Source organism: Lampetra planeri, chromosome 41 (assembly GCF_965212315.1).
Source record: "Lampetra planeri chromosome 41, kcLamPlan1.2.h2, whole genome shotgun sequence".
NCBI lineage: Eukaryota > Metazoa > Chordata > Hyperoartia > Petromyzontiformes > Petromyzontidae > Lampetra > Lampetra planeri.
Window position 1 is genome coordinate 896736 of NC_136147.1, and position 18480 is coordinate 915215.

The window sequence follows — 18480 nt, forward strand, 5'->3', positions numbered from 1 at the left end:
GCGGTCACAATCTTCTTGTCCGTGGGCTTCGGGAGCATAGTTTTGACAGCGGCAAGAGAGCTTCACGTTGGCAGCGGTGGAAATGGTGGCGAGAATCAAGAGGGCCGCATTTAGGAGGATTTTTCCGATGGAGAGGGTAACCGTAAACGTGCCACTGTGCGTGGGAGAGACGGACTCCGACTCAGACAGCCGTTCGTCGTCACCGCTGAACGTGCGGATGGTGCCAATGTGGCGCTGGGACTCGTTTCGAGCAGCCGCTGGAGTCGCGTGCAGGTGAGTGGGCGATCAGAGCAGACGTAATTTGTTGTTACGTCCCGTAAAACGTAAGTGCAGAAAAAGCCAACGGCCATGGAGTGTACAGCCACATCAAGGTGTGCTTTTGACTGATAGGTTGCATGGTTCAATGAGGTGAGAGTTGTGGGTAATGTTTGTCTCTAAAATTGTTGAAGAGCATTGAAGCATTTGTAGAGATGCATGGAGTCAGCTGAATCTACAACCTACCTAAGCACCTTGCTACCACACGTATACAATCACCAAGTTGTTAAAGCGCATGTGATATTTGACTTGAATATTGATGTGGATTAGTGTGGAAAATGTCTGTTTTTTATCGGTATTAATAATTATGAATGCATACAATATTATCTCATTTTCTTAACGTTCATGTTAGAGACTTAACGCAGGTTAAGGACATCATTTTGTCCATTTTCATAATTATTCCAATATTGTGCAAGCGGCACGCAGTCAACATAGTGGCACTCGTCACAAGTCACTTTAACACGTGGTAACCTAGCGCCATGATTTTTTGTGCACTCTCTGTGAACTTTTCAACCAAGTTCCATTTTCTTCATTCATGCCCATTTGTGCTGCCATCCACACACAACTTCCGATTAAAACTTTACTCTTTAGGAATATTGAAATGTTTCCTTTTATCATCAAGTTCAGCTTTCCGAAAGTTCTCTCATGTATCTCTTTTATTTGATCGCTTTTTTTCTTTGTTAACCTTGAGGAACAATTTTCTTTGAAAGAAGCATTTACAGTTCCCCGTCCCCTAAATAGGCGTTGATATAATGCCATAGAAAGGAAATTGTAGAACATGTTTATTTTATTTGCGAAATATCAGTACTACGTTTTGGGGTCTCAAGTTGGGGAGGTGGGGGGGCAATCGACTCCATCGCCATAGATATTCCACTTGTCTGCACCACCTGAGGAGGTGAAATGTCTTCATTCGTTCCATTTTATTTGTGGCCAACATCAGCGAATTGTGTGATAACAATTTGAAATTGGTGAGTTATCAAATAATTCACTCTTACTGGCAATATATACACATTGGCGCGGCTGAAGTGATTCCACATTTTGTGGTACCAATTTATGCTCTGGCCTAAAGCAACTACTGGTTTTTTTGCTCTTTCAGAATCTGCCACTGTGAGGGAGATGAGGAAAGCCCTCTCATCGTGCCGTGCCAGTGCACGGGCTCGCTGCAGTTTGTTCACCAGGCGTGCCTGCAACAGTGGATCAAGAGCTCGGGCGCGAGCTGTTGCGAGCTGTGCAACTACAGCTTCGTCATGGAGACCACGCTGAAACCCCTGCGCAAAGTAACCAGCACCGGGCATTGCAACCCCAACGCACAAGATGGCACAGCGCTCAAGCGATAGAATTAAGTCCGTGAAATATGGAGACCTTAAATTATAACTAGGTAGGTCATGCCCAAATAAGGTTACCCTGGGCAAGTGCTTGCCCATATAAGGCGGTATGGAACAGGAATTCAAATAAATAATAATGTTACGATTCCATGCTCGACTCCATGCTAGATCACATGCTCGACCCAATGCTCAAACCCACAAAACCTGGAACCCATGCTCGACCCTCCGCTTGAGTGTATCGATCATGACATACGCTGGCGACAATAATTGTTACCATAACTCGTAAATCTGTTACGAATGTCGATTTGATGTGCTGGACGTGGTGTTTTTTTATTGAACAGTGGGAGAAGCTGCAGATGACAGCGCGGGACAGGAGAAAGCTCACGTTTTCGGTCGTGGTCCACGTCGTAGCCATCGTGTGCGTGGTGTGGTCGCTCTACATTCTGGTCTCCCGAACGGCAGAGGAGATTCGCCAGGCTCAGCACAGTGGTGCGTGCAGTACCATCTACAAACATCTTTCCACCCCAACACCTGCTCTCACCGAATAATCAGCAGGAAGCCCACGCATTGTAATGTCAATACGGGGCTCAGTTGAAGTGGCCAGGTGGCTCGGTGGTCAAAAAGCGCTGAGCTGGCACGGCCGAGATCCTGGTTTCGAATCCATTTTGCCTGTGATTAAACCGGGTTCTCCAATGTAATGAGTTGTATGTATATATGTTGAACTTCTTTCGATACCGTGCATAGCCAAGCGTGCTAATCGGAGCTGCGAGTTTAATGGTGTCAGCCTGGTCACACCAATGACTGCACAATAAAACCCCCTATGACATTAAATTTGGTTCCGCACTGAATTTGGCAAAAATTCCATCTGCGAGAAAAAAAAAATATCAGTTTGTCACACAATGATCATTTTGATCTGTGGCAGAGCGGGTGGGCAAGTGAAACCCCCTACCGTGGACCAGATCTCACTTGATCGGATTTCAGTGGCAGTACTGTGATATCTCCTTCCACAGACCAATCATTAACATGGGGGTGAACTGTTTTGCGAGTTTCAAACACTGATAGTATAATTGGGATAAAAAAATGTAGAAACTATAAAAAAAAACGCTGTAATCAGTTATTAAAATGGCCACGGTGCACTTTAAAAACTGCCACTGAGCTGTATAGTTGGCTGCGTAATGTGCGAAAGTTCAACATACATACACTATTGAGATGATTGGTAATATTCTTCGGAATCCCAATGTAACAGGAAATAATCTATTTTGTATCCCTTCTCCAACAGCCCATTGACAACTTACAGAAACATGGTATATATTGTACTGGTTCCTATTGCAGGTGGAACCAGTGAACCAATGACCAACATCACCTGACGTGAATTGCTCTCGTCACCTCGTTCTGCAGCTCACAATATAACATCGCTTATTAAATACCTCCGTGGCCAAACGCGTTTTTTTGACGCATTACACAATGCTTGCAACGGCGTGACTTTTGCTGCGGTTTTATTTTGTTGTTGTTTGCAGGTGTGCTGGAGTGGCCATTCTGGACCAAGCTCGCCGTGGTTGCCATCGGGTTCACGGGCGGAACGGTCTTCATGTACGTGCAGTGCAAGGTCTACGTACGCATGTGGCGACGCCTCGAGGCTTACAATCGCATCATCCACGTGAGCAGCTGCCCCGAGGCTCTGGCCGAAGAGCTGCTGTCAAGGAGAAATCTGTCCACGTCGTCACCCGCCCGCGGCCTCCAACAGAACGCACCCAACGGCAAAGAAACGGAGGCCGATGCCCTCTCCGTGGAAACCCACGCGACCCGCTGCGTGGACAAAGGGAAATGCAATGCGGAGAATACACCCGACTGAAAGTCAACTTTCCCGAACGGTTCACGATTGCTTTTAGAAAGCGCTACCACACACCCAGAATTTTATGCGCGTGGTCAGACTGACCGAGTTTACCTGGAATTCTGGAAGTTCCATAAAATCAAGGCCGTAATTATAATATATTGGGGGGGGGGGGGGGGGAAACACACACACACCCCCCCCCCCCCAATATTCAAATATGCTATGTAAATAAAAACAACAATTTGCTAAACCTTGGCCACAATATCTGGACTTGTCTTCATATAAATCAATGCATAGATTTCTGCTTATATTATTGTGGTTATGGTTGTATTTTATGAATCCCTCATCTCTGCCATTACATACAATGAAACATGAAATGGGAAAAAAATTAAAACAGAGCAATGTAATACAATACACTATTAGACATTATTGTAAAAAATAAATAAAGAGTCCATCCAATGTGTTAGTGAATTTTTTAATATTTTAGGCAGGAAATGAGTTTTCAAATTTAGATATTTTTCTGGGTTGGGACCCCCAGACCCCCTGGAAGATTTGGTCCTCCCCAATGTTGACTCCATGGCTACGGCAGTTTACCTTTGATAGTTAATGTTTTGTGTTTTAGAGAATGTGAAGAGGTCCACGAGGGGGTTTGTGTGCGATGTCAAGGATTCGGACAAACCAATGCGATAGGCGGGCGGCGGTGGCGCACGCTTGTAACTCGGCGCCGCGGAAGGCGAGGGTTTCGTGTATAGCACAAACGTTGTGAAACTTTCCTCCCCATGGGTGTTGAGGAGCCGTACCCTGGCTTGCCAGAAGGCGGTGCAGCAAAAATGTGAACTCCATCTGTTCCATCTGTACGGACCGCTGTTTCCACCTCCCACGGTTGAGTTTCCTCCAGGTACTAGTTTCATTAATTGGGAACAGAGTTTGGACAATTGCTGGTGTCTGGCTCAATGCGTGGCCGCCGACCTGCTCGTCTTCGGTTCCTCGTGCCTCCCAGTTTGTCCTCGCTCTTTTGACAGCGAGCGACACTGTGCGGCGCATTACATGTTGAATTACACGTTCACTCGCAGTTTGTGTCAAAAGTTTGCTGAAGAAAGATGGTTGTAAGAACCTGCATTTTGATACGGGGGTCCTCCGATATACGTCGGCATTATGGACTGGAAAGTTGCTACTTATAACGAAACGATGTCCAACAGGGTATTTTCCCCCATGAGAATAACGGGAAATGGGGGGGGGGGATAGCGAATGTATGAGCATAAACATTGCCTATGCGACGCAAAGCGGGCCAATGCCTCCCATAAGAAACAATGGAATAAGGTTGGGATAGGGAACCATAACTTAGGGAAATGTTACATACCTAGCAACCAAAATATGTACTATCCTGTAGAACACAATGTACAGATATTTATAACCAATTCCGAGTTTTAGAACCTTTAAACATAATGTATACTCATCTCATTTAAACATTTTTTATGAGCATTTCAATAGCCCTGTACACTTTAAAAGTTTCCCTTTTTTAATTGAGAACACGTATTTGTGCGAAATGTATATATTGGGGACCCCCACCCCTCCCCATACCACAAACCTGAACAAACTGATCATGGTGAGAGGGCATCTGCTACGTAGTTATCTGAGAGAACTCTACTGGTTAGTTGGGAGACGATTGCGCAAGTCATCCAGAATGCTCCTCGGTCTCGTCAGATCTGAAAAGCCAAGTAGCTTTGAGCCTGGATAGCGCTTTGGAAAGGCGATTGCCGTGCACGGTTTGTCATTGGCTGCGTGGGCAACATGGTTGTGGGCAGCGCAGAGTAGCGCTGCAACTAACTTTCGTCGTCAAATGATTAGACATACCACGCGTTAACATAAACCCCCATTATTTAATACCATTCATAGTGGGAATATATTTTATTTTGAAACGCTATGATACAGTCGCTTATTTCAGAGCATTAACGCAGACTTACACACAAAGCCTGCGCATGGGTATGTGGCGCGATTTATTTATTTGTGACGTGGCGTCATGGAGAAGTGTTGCCCTCCATTTCATCCGTGTCATCCTTGTCGGAATTTTCCGCCGCCTGTTCCTGTTTCTCCGTTGCTGTGGCATCTTTGGACGAGACCTTCCTCATCTTGAGGTTCGGCAGACCCTTGAGGTCCCCATCCCACTCCCTGCAGGGTTGGTACAGAACACAACAATTGTCAAAAATGATGCACTTACAGCATACTTGCTCGATGTTAAGTGATAGCAGTGATGTGTATGTTTTAGATATTATATCCTAACCCTTATAACTCTTGTATGTATTCTTGTTGGCGATTAACCACCAATCTACAACAAAAGTCACGCGATAGCCTCACTCAAGTGAGCAGTGAGGTAGTGCTCATATCCTGTTCAGTCCTGACAGCGGTGGTAACTATACATTCCTATGGCAGGGGGTGATTCTATCCATACAACTGTTCACTTTCTCCCACAAAGTGGTACTCATTGCATCCACCCCAAATTGTATGATGGGCCAAGTCAACCCTTCCAAATCAGGAGTTTCACTCACGACCTTCCGATTGCGAGCCACTCTCTCTACGGCCGGATCCACGTGGCCGCTTTCCACAGATACAACCTTTAGCTTCTAAAAAAAATTAGACAGATTCACCAATAACACTGCCTGAAAGGAAAGGTAAATAATGGTCGATGCTCTGGGAAATGGCCCTTCTTCGTAGCGCATGAGCTATTAAGACAGACCATTTCCTGAAACATTACGTTTCTTTTTTAGGAAATGTTGATACGTGCTTTTTTTTGTTCAATTGTATTTTTTGCACCACTGCCGACACAGCAGCAATAACCAATTGTTTGCATTAACGACCTATAAAGACGAAAGAATGTGCGACTCAAACCAGCCGTCACGAATAGCCATGAGTGTGTTGACGCCAGGGGGTAAATGACCACGATGTCCCGGCACTAATGTTGAACTTCGTGTTGAGCTACTGGCCAGCATATCACGATGGGGCACTTGAACGCGGCATACCTGAACACTCTCAGATTCTTTCCATTGATCACATCAGGAACTTCTGTAAGGAGAGATTCCAAAAATAAATTGTCATTGCGATCACTGTCAATGGCAAAGTTTTAAAGTTACACACTTGAATGTCTTTCAGATACGTTTTCAGTGACTATTGGTGGCTGCATCTTTTTAAAGAATTATAATTCTCCCAGTTTGCGTGATATGATTGAATTTCTCGTGCACGGCGATTGTGTGGGAAAGTGTTACAAACCGATATTGTGCTCCCAATGTCCTCAATTGTCAACTTATAAGAGTAAACAGAAAGTATATTCTGACTGTCATTCAGTCTAGTCACCCACATTGATTCCGCCTAAGTTAAAAAAACATTCAGTTTGGAACCAATCAGTGTCAAGCCAAAGTGATCGTTCACCAGTCCTCGCTATAATTATCAATGTCTCCGAGGTGCCTTGAAGTTCTGACTTCGGTGCAAGGCAGTTTTCCCGTCTCGACAGCTGCTCAAGGTGCACGGGGGGGGGGGGGGTACGTGCCGAGGCCGGTGCCGTCGTAAAGCTCGCGCTCGCGCTGCAGCGTCTGGCGGATGGCGGCCTCCCGCGGGCCGTGCTGTCGGCCCTGCCGCCCCGCCACGCTGTTCACCAGGTCGATCTGCTCCAGCTCCACGGCAAAACGGTCGAGGTATCTGCAAAAAAACATCGTTCGTAATACAGGTTTTTTTTTGGTTAGATCACGTGAATATAAATGTGTATTTAAACTCGCCACCACCCGACACAGCCAATCAGCAAGGTTTTGTCACGTAAACGGAACGTGTCAATCCGTCACTAGTACAGCACACCGCTGTGTTGGAGAGCAGCACCAGCCGGCATCTGCGAAATGAGCCGCTACATTTTTAACAAATTTGATGAAAACCACACAATAACTTGACGTGTGCAGTAGAGTTACTGTAAATAACATATCTCTATTCACCAGGATCTCAATAACGTCCCTCACCTTCACTTTAAGTGGCACAAGCCCTTGTGGACCTAGGCACTTAACCCTCAACAATGCAACTCCAACTCTGATAATGCATTGAAAAGCCAAATAAGAGTTCACGTGTAGTCACAAACAGCTCGTGACAGACCCGACGCAGAAGATGCCTGGCTTCAATCGGCTGTGAAGCTTACGAGCCACAGCCAAAGACCGTATTCTCACAAATCAAAGGCAGATGCTGATACTCGATGCACAAATGGAAAATAAAAACTCTTCGGTGTGCGACTGTGGTCATCCATAACGAACCATGGAACATATAACGACTCAATGGCCCATTCACAAATACAAAGGAGGCATCACAGCCATACACTCTGCTACTCATGACGCAATTATTTGCAAAATTATAGCTGTTGCTCTCCATCAACGTCAGCTATATGAACAGGACTGTATACATAAGGAGATGCGCATCATTCGTGAGCAGCAGGCCAAATAGGCGACTTCAATTCAGGACGATGATAAATTATATGTAACACACCAATATTGTGGGCGCATTCTGCTTACACATCTCTTATAGTATGAACAAGCCAACAGGATTTTGCAGCCTGGTCAATGTTACCACCATATGGATGCATTACAATAAAAAATTACACCAACATGAAGTTGGATTCTTTCGCCTTATTACAGGGAATGGTTATTCATGTTGCTTGAAGCGCGTTGGCTGCTTGTCCTTGAACGGATCGACAATGTCGAGCGCTTGTGGAGTGCCACTGACCTTTCAATGACAGCACACATTTCCGTTTTTGTGTACTGTGCCTTGTCGCCATCGAGGTTCTTTTTAAACCAGTCTAACTTCTGTCCTGGGGATAAGGAAAAAAAAATCCAAGCAAAGAATTAGCAATTACATAAAGAGCTCTATATACGTAAAGGTAATCGCCCAGAATGTGTCTGATCTCGTCAGATCTTGGAATTATAGCGGGACCAAGCCTGTATAGTACTGGGGATGGGTGACCACCGTTATAGGCTGTGGGACTACACAGTCGGTGGCAGAGGACTGTGCGACAAAACCCCAAGTTGTACTGCAGCTCTATTATACCACTTCGATACTCTCTGGCTTCACTCTCTCTCTAGCGTAGTGCAAGTGTGTGCAAACCACACGTCCAAGTTGAAGTCAGTGAGCCATGCGATAGCTTCAGGAGTAGCGCGACTAATACTGCTCAGTCTGCCGGAGAGCGGCGTAGGATGCAGTTGTTCGCAATGTGGTCCATTGTCTGGTTCATGTTGTCGCAGCCACGCTGTGGGTTGTCTTTAATTATCCACTTGTGGAGGTGGGCGCAGCGACCTGTTGCTGTTCTGAAACGGTCGATGGAGCACCGTAGTTTTCTTCGCAGATCAATGCCGTGCATAGTAATCGTGGGGTCGTCGATGAGGCTTTGATTCGAAATGTCCACAGAACTCCAGAGTGTTCGCCAGCGGCCTTCAATTTGACCCCGCTTCATCCAATTTGTTTCGCACGATCCCAGATTGGTTTCCGGGATTTCAAACGAGCTCATGGAGGGTTAAACGCGTTCGTGGAGGGTCTGGCCTCACTAATCTGCACTGACCAGCGTGAGGCATGGTAAAACAATCCACACGACCCCCGCACACTGCGTGGGGGACACCCGCGCCCAGCAGTTGGCTGACAAATGTGTGGAGTGGGAGCCGGTCGTTGACTTTTAGATGCGACCTGGATTTTACTCCTGTACCTATTAAATTCACCTCATTCTATATCTAAACCTAGTCTGGGCCACTGCTCCATTAAATATAGCTTTTATCCCACCGAGGAATAATTGATTGAGCAGGCATAGATGAATCAGAAAACATAATCAGGGTGAATCATGACATTATACTGGTGAATATATAATCAGGTTTTCTCCAGTCAGCTGTGTGCAGATGGACCGATGGTAGTCACACCATGAACGAAGTGTCGTTTGACAGCAGACCCAAACTGATGGCTCGCTGGGTGTGTACAAACAGCAGTGTATTGGCAAACACATCGTTTTTTCTCCAGAACACAGGAAGCCATGCATGTTCAGACAAGCACCGCACTTGTGTTCCAAATACTCAAGGGACTTTGTCACGAATTGCTCCGTGTGATTCTGAAGCCAAGACGATTTTCTTACTCACCAATGAGGTTCAGCTTTACTGCCTTGACAGTTTTTAATCTGAAACAAACAAAAAACAACACTCTTAACATACAAGTCAGTATAAATGAAAACAGTTTACGACACTGCATATTCCCTGCTCGATGAAGGCCTTCCCCATGACGTGCTGGTTGTGTGGGCTTGTTTGGCCATACTGGTCAGTGCGGTGTTGGTGATCCACAAAGCCTCTAAAGCAGTTCAATAATTATCACTCAGGAATGATGTACGCCGAAACTGGGAATAAAACTCGGGATTTTGGGTTAAGTAACACTGCTGTACCGCTATGGTGTTTAATAAACTAAGGAACACTAGTTTCAGCTTTCTGAAACGTTAGCTGGAATTATTTTTACCCATTAATTGCACAGTATTCTAGTCATCACCACCATACATTTGAGTAAAACATCCTGGTTGAGTATGAACTGAACCCTTCAGCTTGTGTGCAAGTGCTACATAAATTGGTGCATTGCAAGGCAGGGGACATGGCGATGGTTTGAGAGCGGCCTTCAACCAGCAGTGGATAGCTCATGGCTGCTCGATGGACTGTTGCTTTACAATACCGCGTGCAATGGACGTGATGGGGGGGGGCTTTATCTAGCAGTGGCCTGATCCTACGATGACTCCTCCCCGGCAGAAGTTGTAATGTGAAATGTTTGCAAAGTGTGGCACGCGTCGCGGTGTCTTGAACGAGCAACGTCCATACTTTTCCTTCTTGTCTTGTTTGTGGGCTTCGCGAGCCAACTGCGCTGCCTTGCGGCTGTAGGGGTGCACCGCCTTGGCCACAGGCTTCGCCTTCTGAGCTTTGGGCTGCAGGCACACACACACACACAAGCGGGACATGAGCTGCTGCGCTTGCAACGACTCTCTCCAGAATGCACGTGTCCGCATTAGCTTCCACATTGGCCCCGTCTCGCAGCGGACTAAGCCAGTTCGCATGGTGTACGTGTTGCGTAGCCCTTTGGACGAAGGCCTCCCCACGGTATGCGCTTTCACAGGGGCTCATCTGACCATACTTCACCACGCTGGTTAGTGCGGGTTAGGTGAAGGCAGGGTGTAGGGAAGGGCAGTCCAATGGATGTTTTTCTGAGCCGCCCTCTGCTGACAACCTGCATGGTGACAATTAAGTTACTAACACGTATATCTCTTACAGCTTAACTATTCTACTCAGGTGTGCAAGCATCGATTATTTTTGATCTTAGATATTGTGACTGGTTGAAATTGAAATCCTGGAGGCCTCAGATCATATCCTTCATGTACCACAGGATAATTGGGGTCAGTGGGAGGGCTGGTATTTGTGGCTGGTTGGCTAAGTTGGTCAGGGCTAACACAGTACCACCACACCAGTGCTTTGACACTCATAGTTACTCAGAAAGTGATGCTAATAGTGATGCTAACAGTGACCCCAAACAGAGTGTCGTAACACTAAAACAATGGCATTGATATATTTCTACATCAGGACCAGTGAGACACGGCGTGATGCGATCACGACATGCAGCAACACGGCACGCAGCTGAAAGCTACACGTGCCACTTGTCACGAATGCATCTGTACACAACTGCATCTCACCGTGGGGAGCGGTGGGTGCAGTGGCTAGCGCAGTGCTTCTCATTCAGAGAGCGGAGTTCGATTCCCGTTCACGGCCAACATCAGTGACGAATATCTGAACCAGTCATGGGTCTCGGCTTAAATAAATGCCCGGTGCGCTGTGTAAAGCATCAGCACTGGGGATACAAAGGCTTCCCGGCGTGGTGCTGGCCACCCACCCCCTCGTGTGCCGTCCTGGCCTTTAGGTGCTCGCTAACAGCACTTGCCCCAAACAGTCTCTTAAACGCTGTGAGCGCGTGAATCGGTTACAATTTACAACCAATTAAACTCCTGCTCGTTTCATCATCATCATCATGCTGCACAGCAAAGTGCACTGCCTGACTAACAACAACATCGCTGGGCCCTTCTCGCTGCGATGGTAGCGGCCACAACTCTTCCCTGTCTCCAACCCTCCCCATCGCTCGACCCGCTGTGTGGTGGGTTATCGAACTCATTTATATTTACGCGATCTAACCCCCCTACCCCCCAATTTTTTTTAATTTTACGAATAATAATGGTTGCGAAAGCCTAAGTGTTAAAATAACATTCTTGGTTCTTTTGGTAAAGTCACGTAGATAGAAAACTAAAATCTAAATTGAAAGCAAAAAACCCACGACGTTTCACACAAGCGGTCTTCTTCAGGTGAAGAACCAAGAAAATGAATTCCTGCAGTCACGAAAGTTTAAAGTCTAAAAATGTTTTTAAAAACCGTGGGAAGGAAAGAGTGAGCGTGAGGGACGAGCAGCGGAGGGCACAGGGAGGCGATCAGAATCCACGTGGAGGAGAGGAGAGCACGCAGAGTGGGTGCGTGGAGGAGGGAGAGTCGGAGGAGTTTGCAAGTGGCGGACGCGTCCTCGTAGAGAAGAGAGAGCGCGCAAAGAGGAGAGAGCGTGGAAGGTGGGGGTGAATGAGGACACGTGAAGGGTGGAGAAGGGCCCAGGTGGAGGAGAGAGACGGCGCTCCGCACCATGGCGATGAGCAGCAGCAGCGCACGTGGTGAGCGACGCCGAGAAGCGAGACCCGGAAGTTGTTGACCCCCTTCGCCCCGCCCACCGCGACGCCCCGCCCACTTCCTGGTGTCACTTCCGGGTGTGCGTGCTGCTGGCAATGGATTTGCGACGAAGACAAAGGCTGTGACACAAACATTCAAGATGACACGTGTCATGTATTTAACGTTTAAAATAATACGCACATGTCATATTAACGTATGACATTGACACGCAGGTGAAAAATAAGAAATAAAAAATATAAATAAATAATATTTTTCACCCGCGTGACTTTACCGAAAGAACCAAAGAGTATGGATCCTTGCAGTCACGAAAACTTCAAATCTAGAATTGTGTTATATATGTACGTCAGCAGATGTAATTTGTTAATTAAATTAATTATAATATCCATAAGAGGTTTTTGGGGGTTATGTCACGTAAATGTAAATGTGTCGTTAAACCAGCCATAATACATGTACGTTTATGATAGGACAATTCGCTCCCTTCACACGCCTGCCCCTGCACACACAAAGCAATCGGAACACCCAGTGGGCCACGTGTCGTTCTGGGGGTGTCGCTTCAATACGAGAAAAACACGGGGTCAGTTTCGACGTTTAGTGTCTCATCAGCAGCGCCAGGCTTGGCTCGAACCAAAGCGATGCTGGTGATGAGCTGACAGACGTTATAGAGCAAGGGCCCTCTCCGCTTACACGTGGTGTCTGATTTTCAGAGGTTCTTTTTTTGTGTTCGTCCCAATGGGTTTTTATATAAAACACATTTTATTTAAAGGTACACAAAACACGTTGGTAAGAAACTGATCATTGGACCTCCGTTCAGAATGTACGTACATTATGTATATTCTTGGTTCTTTCGGTAAAGTCACGTGAAATCACACCTGATGACGATTGATGGTGTTGTCGAAACGTCGTGAATTTTATTGTTTTATATTTTTATTGTTTCCCTTCTACGTGACTTACCGAAAGAACCAAGAATATGAATCCCTGCAGTCACGAAAGCTTTAAATCAAAATGTAACATTAGCGCGGTTGACCACATACGTGGTCAACCGCGCTGATCGGAGGTGCGCGGATAAGACGCGGTGATTGAAGCTGCCTGAGATAATTCCAAGTTGGAGGTCACAATGCAGATGCTGCCGCGCCTCGACATGCCCCATCCATGCTGCCCCGTTTGCTCTGCAGCCCCTTGTCAACGCGCTTCTGGACGCACGCCTCATCCACTCCGTCTCGGTCATCGCGATCGTTTAGCCATACTTCACCACACTCGTCAGTGCGGGGTTGGTGGGGGCTGTAAGGGTGGGGACCCAGGACAGGTTCGGATATCACTCGACACTAATGTCAACCGTGGCTGGGAATCGAACTCAGGTGACCACGGTTCAGAGTTAACCATTGCGCCGCCGTTCCACAGCGATGTTAAATATCACGCCAGAATCGACGTCGATTTAACTTCCCCATGACTGCCACTGGGTGGCAGTGAAGCTCCATGCGACTGGAAACTGTCAGGGGGCATCAAGCCACTCGCTGGATGAATGACTCCCCCACGACTCTGCGATTTCACCGCTCCGCCTCTGCCGAGGTGACGTTCCCCGAACGCGTTCACGATTGACCACGGACCATCGACCCCTTCTCAGCAAGTGTCCCGCACAAACAAGCTGGGCTGCATTGCTGGAGGGCTCTCAAAGTGTGGGCCAAGAACACCGCTGGCACGATTTTTATACCTTTTGTTTTGGGCGTTAATATTTTGATTCGTGATGTTTAATTTATAAATGAAGATGGGTAAACTACTCCGATTAAACTACCGTAACCCTAAGATCTAAATGCCCCTTCCTAAAAAAAAACACCCGATTGCTGTGTTCACAAAAAAAAAAGTTTCGGTAATATGAATAATTTAGTGTGGCTGGTATTTAGAGAGAGAAGGGAATGCATTTTTTCACCAGGGATAGAGGGGGTTGAGTGGTCCGCGGAAATGTTTGCATCGGCTGAGCGGTCCGTGGGCCAAACAAGTTTGAGAAACACCGCTGCGGAGTTTGTCCACAAGAGGTTTTTGGGTTATATCGTGTAAATATAAACGTGTCGTTAAACCCATCACCACCCGGCACAGGCAATTAGTAAGGTTTGTCATGTTAACAAAACATGCCAATTCGTTACCAGGACAGCACACCGGTGTGTTGGAGAGCAAACCCACAACATTTACAATTCGAATACGACGCATCGCCAGTAATTACAACCAGCTTCATCAGGCGACAGCCAGAGTTGTGGAGAAATCCTAGTTTCTCCAATTTTCTGGTTTGAAGAAGAGTATCCTCCCCAATGAGGTTACTGAGCGTAACACGTAGGTTTCGTAACAAATACTACCCATAATAGTATGTACATACGATGTATGTGTGTATGCATGTTGAACTTCTTTTTCACCGTGCGTAGCATGCTGGCGACTGCTTTACGAACCAGCCCACTTTTCTTTCTGTTTGAACATACACGCAGCGTCTTATATACAGCATATAAATGTGACCTCATTGCAAGACGCTGCAAAGAAGCAGTGGGTGCATTTATTTCATAGTAGAGATGCAGTCAGCCATAGGCAGAGGAAGAATTACGAGTAAGGTAGCGAGCCTGGACTTGAACATGGAATGGGAGTTGACAGCACGAAACACAAATTATGATGCTGCTATTAATGACAGTGTGGTGTCGAATTTGTATTCGGGCAGCGTTGTGGTTAGTGCGAATTCTAAGGTTAACCACTACGAACCACTGTTCAAAATCCCGGTCAGGACTTTGACTCAGCTCATCAACCCTTTTTGGGTCGATTCAGTCCCACTCGGTAGGAAGTCAACATTGGTTGCTGGATGTAAAATTGACCCTTGCCTAAGGGACGTGGGCTTAACTTATGCTGCTCACTGGCTTAGGGCTAGAAACGTTGTTCTCGAGTTGGGGACACAGTGGCGAGATGTTAACTACTTCGCCTGGTATACAGGAGGTCGTGGATTCGATCCCAACGCCTGTATATTGGGAGTTTGCATGTTTTCGCCGTGGTCTTGTGGATTTTACTCCGGGTCCTTCGAAAAATGTATCCACATTTAGAATCAACATCAATTTACACATGATAGACCACTTCGTCGCTTCTGAAAACGAGTTACATAACTCAGTGGGCTTTACCTGGTAAAATAATAAAATAGAATAGGGTAGTAATCGTAAACACTTTGTGGGGCCTTCCATTCAGGCCCTCTTTTCCCCATGCATTCCTGTCCCTGTGCCATCTCCACGTCTACTTCGCAGTATTTCATACCCTGCCTCACCGCATCCCCGAATGAAATGAAATCTGCCCCCAAAAATATTTCAGTAAGGAGAAACTGATTGTTTTTTCTGTGGAAAAAAATGTATACAGTTACAGCCAAGAATGTAAAACTTATCATTATTGAGTTAGGGTTAGCACAACTCATAACAGTGATGTGTGCAGTGCTTAGAGCAGCAAGCAGTTTGAATGCTTGCTTTGCCGGTAGATATTCTCCTGACTGTAGATGCTGCATTTAAATACAAAACTGCAGCTATGCCATTCTTTGATTTCTGACAGCTGTATTGAGGTTGTGAGCAGGATAAACGATCCGGAAGGGCTGGAGGTTGATATGCACATCCTGCAGACTGGTTATCTGCCCAGTGGGGGATCTGTCTGAAGTACAAATTTAATTTGTGGTCTGTTCCCTTCACATCTCTGTCCAGCTGTGGTCACCGTGATCTCTGGAGCTCAAAACATTTCCTGTATTTCATGCAAACAACATTAATGGAATTAGGTTAATCTAATTCATGGATTTGGTTACACTGCTCCGGCCAACCGGCAAACTCTGTCACCCAACGGTTCCGCTTATATATTGGGTATATCAAAAGAGAATCCGTCCTATGCGAGTTAAATGCATACATCTGCACGTTAAGGGCAGCTGCTATTAGTTAAAAAATGGCTACTGAAAACGGGAAGCAAATCAAACTCTACGGTTAATTTAAAACGTCTGGTATTTTTTTGGAAACAAATGCATGCAGCGTCGCATCATTCTCGATGGGCAAAATCAGGACGTCATCATGTGAGAAGTACTTCTGGAAACAGAAAAAAATATATCCACAGTTCTGATCAGGGCCTACCATTGCGAGCCAGCTTATTCCATCGCAATAATTTATTTTACATCGGCTTATTTAATCTTTTATGTTTGTGTTATAAATATTAACTTAGCTTTTCTGGGGATCAATTACCATATTTGTCCTCTTCATATATATATTGGCCTCTTTCAGAATCATAATCTTTATTGGGATAAAAAAAAATTTCAGAGTTTTTCATACATTTTTATTGCGATTTTTTTTACTAATCTAACCAAAAATTCACTGAGGTCGATGCCTAATAAATAAATAACTTTCATCCCTGTATCAATCCACTGCTGGATGAAGGCCACCCCACGCCGTGTCGGTTGTCTGACCATACTTCACCACGTTGGTCAGTGCAGTGTAGGTTGTTGAAAGCGTCGCCCACATCAGGTGAGATGTCACTCGGTGCTGATTATAGCCGTGGCCCAGACTCAAGACTCACGTTTCTGGGTCCACCCCCACCATATGCATGTGTGCTTATTAATAATAATAAAAAACACGAACGAGAATGCTTTAAGGGAGTTTTCAAGTTATGATTTAATGATTTGCCACAAATACATTGGAATATTATGGCAAATATCAATGTCCGATGCCTACCCAGTATGCATATCATGCAGGCCGTCTAGTGTATTTAAATACCATTAGAATTTGTTACCAAGCTACAGTATGTAATGGCATGATGCCTATTGGATGTGTTATCAGTTTAAAAGCAGGATAATAACCAACTTGGAGTTTAATGGCACACAACACTTAAGCATAGGCCTAATGTTCAGCACACATACAAAATGCGTTATGTTTTATGACTATACGCGGAGTGAAATACATAGCAGATTAACATACGGCAATTGTAATATTTAAATATGTACATCACGATTCCACTTTGGTGGCGAAAGGGTGCATTTTTAATTTATTCGGCAAACAACGACGACAATGACAGGAATTTACAAAACATAAATTAAAGGCCTCTAGATACAGCAATTTTAACATTTCCCCCTCACCAGTTTAGTCTCCCAAACCTATACACAAATAAATCCTGGCGGTCCCCTCGTTATTAACAGTCCGGGAGAATAAAAACAAAAACAGACATCAGCTTTGGATAGGTTGCGCTGGCATGCGCTCAAACAAACACACTCGCACACACACACTGCTAGGTTGCCGTCTGTGTGACCATCCAGTTGGCGTAGCGCACTGCGCTCAGCTCTTCGTTTGTGTACTTCGCGTTGCCGGCGTCTTTGTGGTCTTGCGCCGCGGGCTCGTGCGGTGGACGATCCTCCGACCAATCTGGGCAACTCATGCCTATGATGGGAAAACAAAAGAGATGTCATCATCATCTGTGTCATAACCACGATCACAACACCTTACCACATGTCTTGGCATTACTCAACTTATTGGATACTGCCACAGTGGAGCAATGCTTAAGCCCACTGGAGTTGTTATGCTGCAGGTTTCCAGTTCGATTCTAAACTACACTAAAACTAAACTATTTTTTATTTGGCCAGGTAAGGCCCACTGAGCTATGTAGCTCTTTTTCAGAAGTGACCTGGCCACAAATGATTGCCCATTGAAGTGGCTTATCACGTGGAAATTTATAGCAGACAAATACTCTACACTTTGTTTTGACTATAAATGTGGAGAGACAAACCGGAGGACCCGGAGAAAAATCCACACGACAACAGGGTAAACATGCAATATCCAAATACACAGATGTCAAGGTCGGGATCGAATCTACGGCCTCTTGTATACCAGGTGGGTAGTTAACGTCTCGCCATCGCGGCACCATGAAACGATTCGATTTCCCGGCTCGGCAGTTGAAACAATGGCCAAGTTTCTTGATTTTCCTCCCCCGCCTCTGTTCACTGAGAATTGCAGCATAAATACTGACACCACACTATGGGAACCTCATTTGCCAGTAAAAATATGATAATTGGTTCTTTACCCTTCTATCTGGCAACAAAACTGACACCTTTTTTACAAGGAGTCATGTTTGCATAGACCGCAATACCTGCAGTCATAATACAAACAAAAGAACATAACTCTGATAATGTGCACTGTCCTTAAAGTTGATTGATCCACACCCGAGACAGCTTTCCTTAGAGCCTAGTCTCATATGGGTTGGACCAGATGACGCCAAAAGGCGCACAACT

General features: G+C 45.8%; 3 protein-coding genes across 3 annotated transcripts in view; 1 reads left to right on the top strand and 2 right to left on the bottom strand.

Moving 5' to 3' along the window:
* Positions 1-82: 82 nt before the first annotated feature.
* LOC144732007 (E3 ubiquitin-protein ligase MARCHF8-like) lies at positions 83-3559 on the top strand. The gene is made up of 4 exons (XM_078613188.1): positions 83-273; positions 1412-1592; positions 1982-2129; positions 3158-3559. Exons 1-4 carry the CDS (start codon positions 83-85, stop codon positions 3490-3492), a joined length of 855 nt encoding a protein of 284 aa, XP_078469314.1. The 3' UTR covers positions 3493-3559.
* Positions 3560-5360: 1801 nt separating this feature from the next.
* TMA16 (translation machinery associated 16 homolog) lies at positions 5361-12268 on the bottom strand. The gene is made up of 7 exons (XM_078613278.1): positions 12177-12268; positions 10329-10432; positions 9612-9649; positions 8221-8305; positions 7013-7161; positions 6489-6531; positions 5361-5640 (listed from the first exon to the last, which is right to left on the bottom strand). Exons 1-7 carry the CDS (start codon positions 12177-12179, stop codon positions 5490-5492), a joined length of 573 nt encoding a protein of 190 aa, XP_078469404.1. The 5' UTR covers positions 12180-12268; the 3' UTR covers positions 5361-5489.
* A 4580-nt stretch (positions 12269-16848) lies between these two features.
* RET (ret proto-oncogene) overlaps positions 16849-18480 on the bottom strand; it is a 65021-nt gene continuing 63389 nt past the window's right edge. Inside the window, exon 20 of the mRNA XM_078613280.1 lies at positions 16849-17632. Within this exon, the coding sequence (XP_078469406.1) occupies positions 17484-17632 (149 nt within the window). The 3' untranslated portion in view covers positions 16849-17483. The remainder of the gene's footprint in view (positions 17633-18480) is intronic.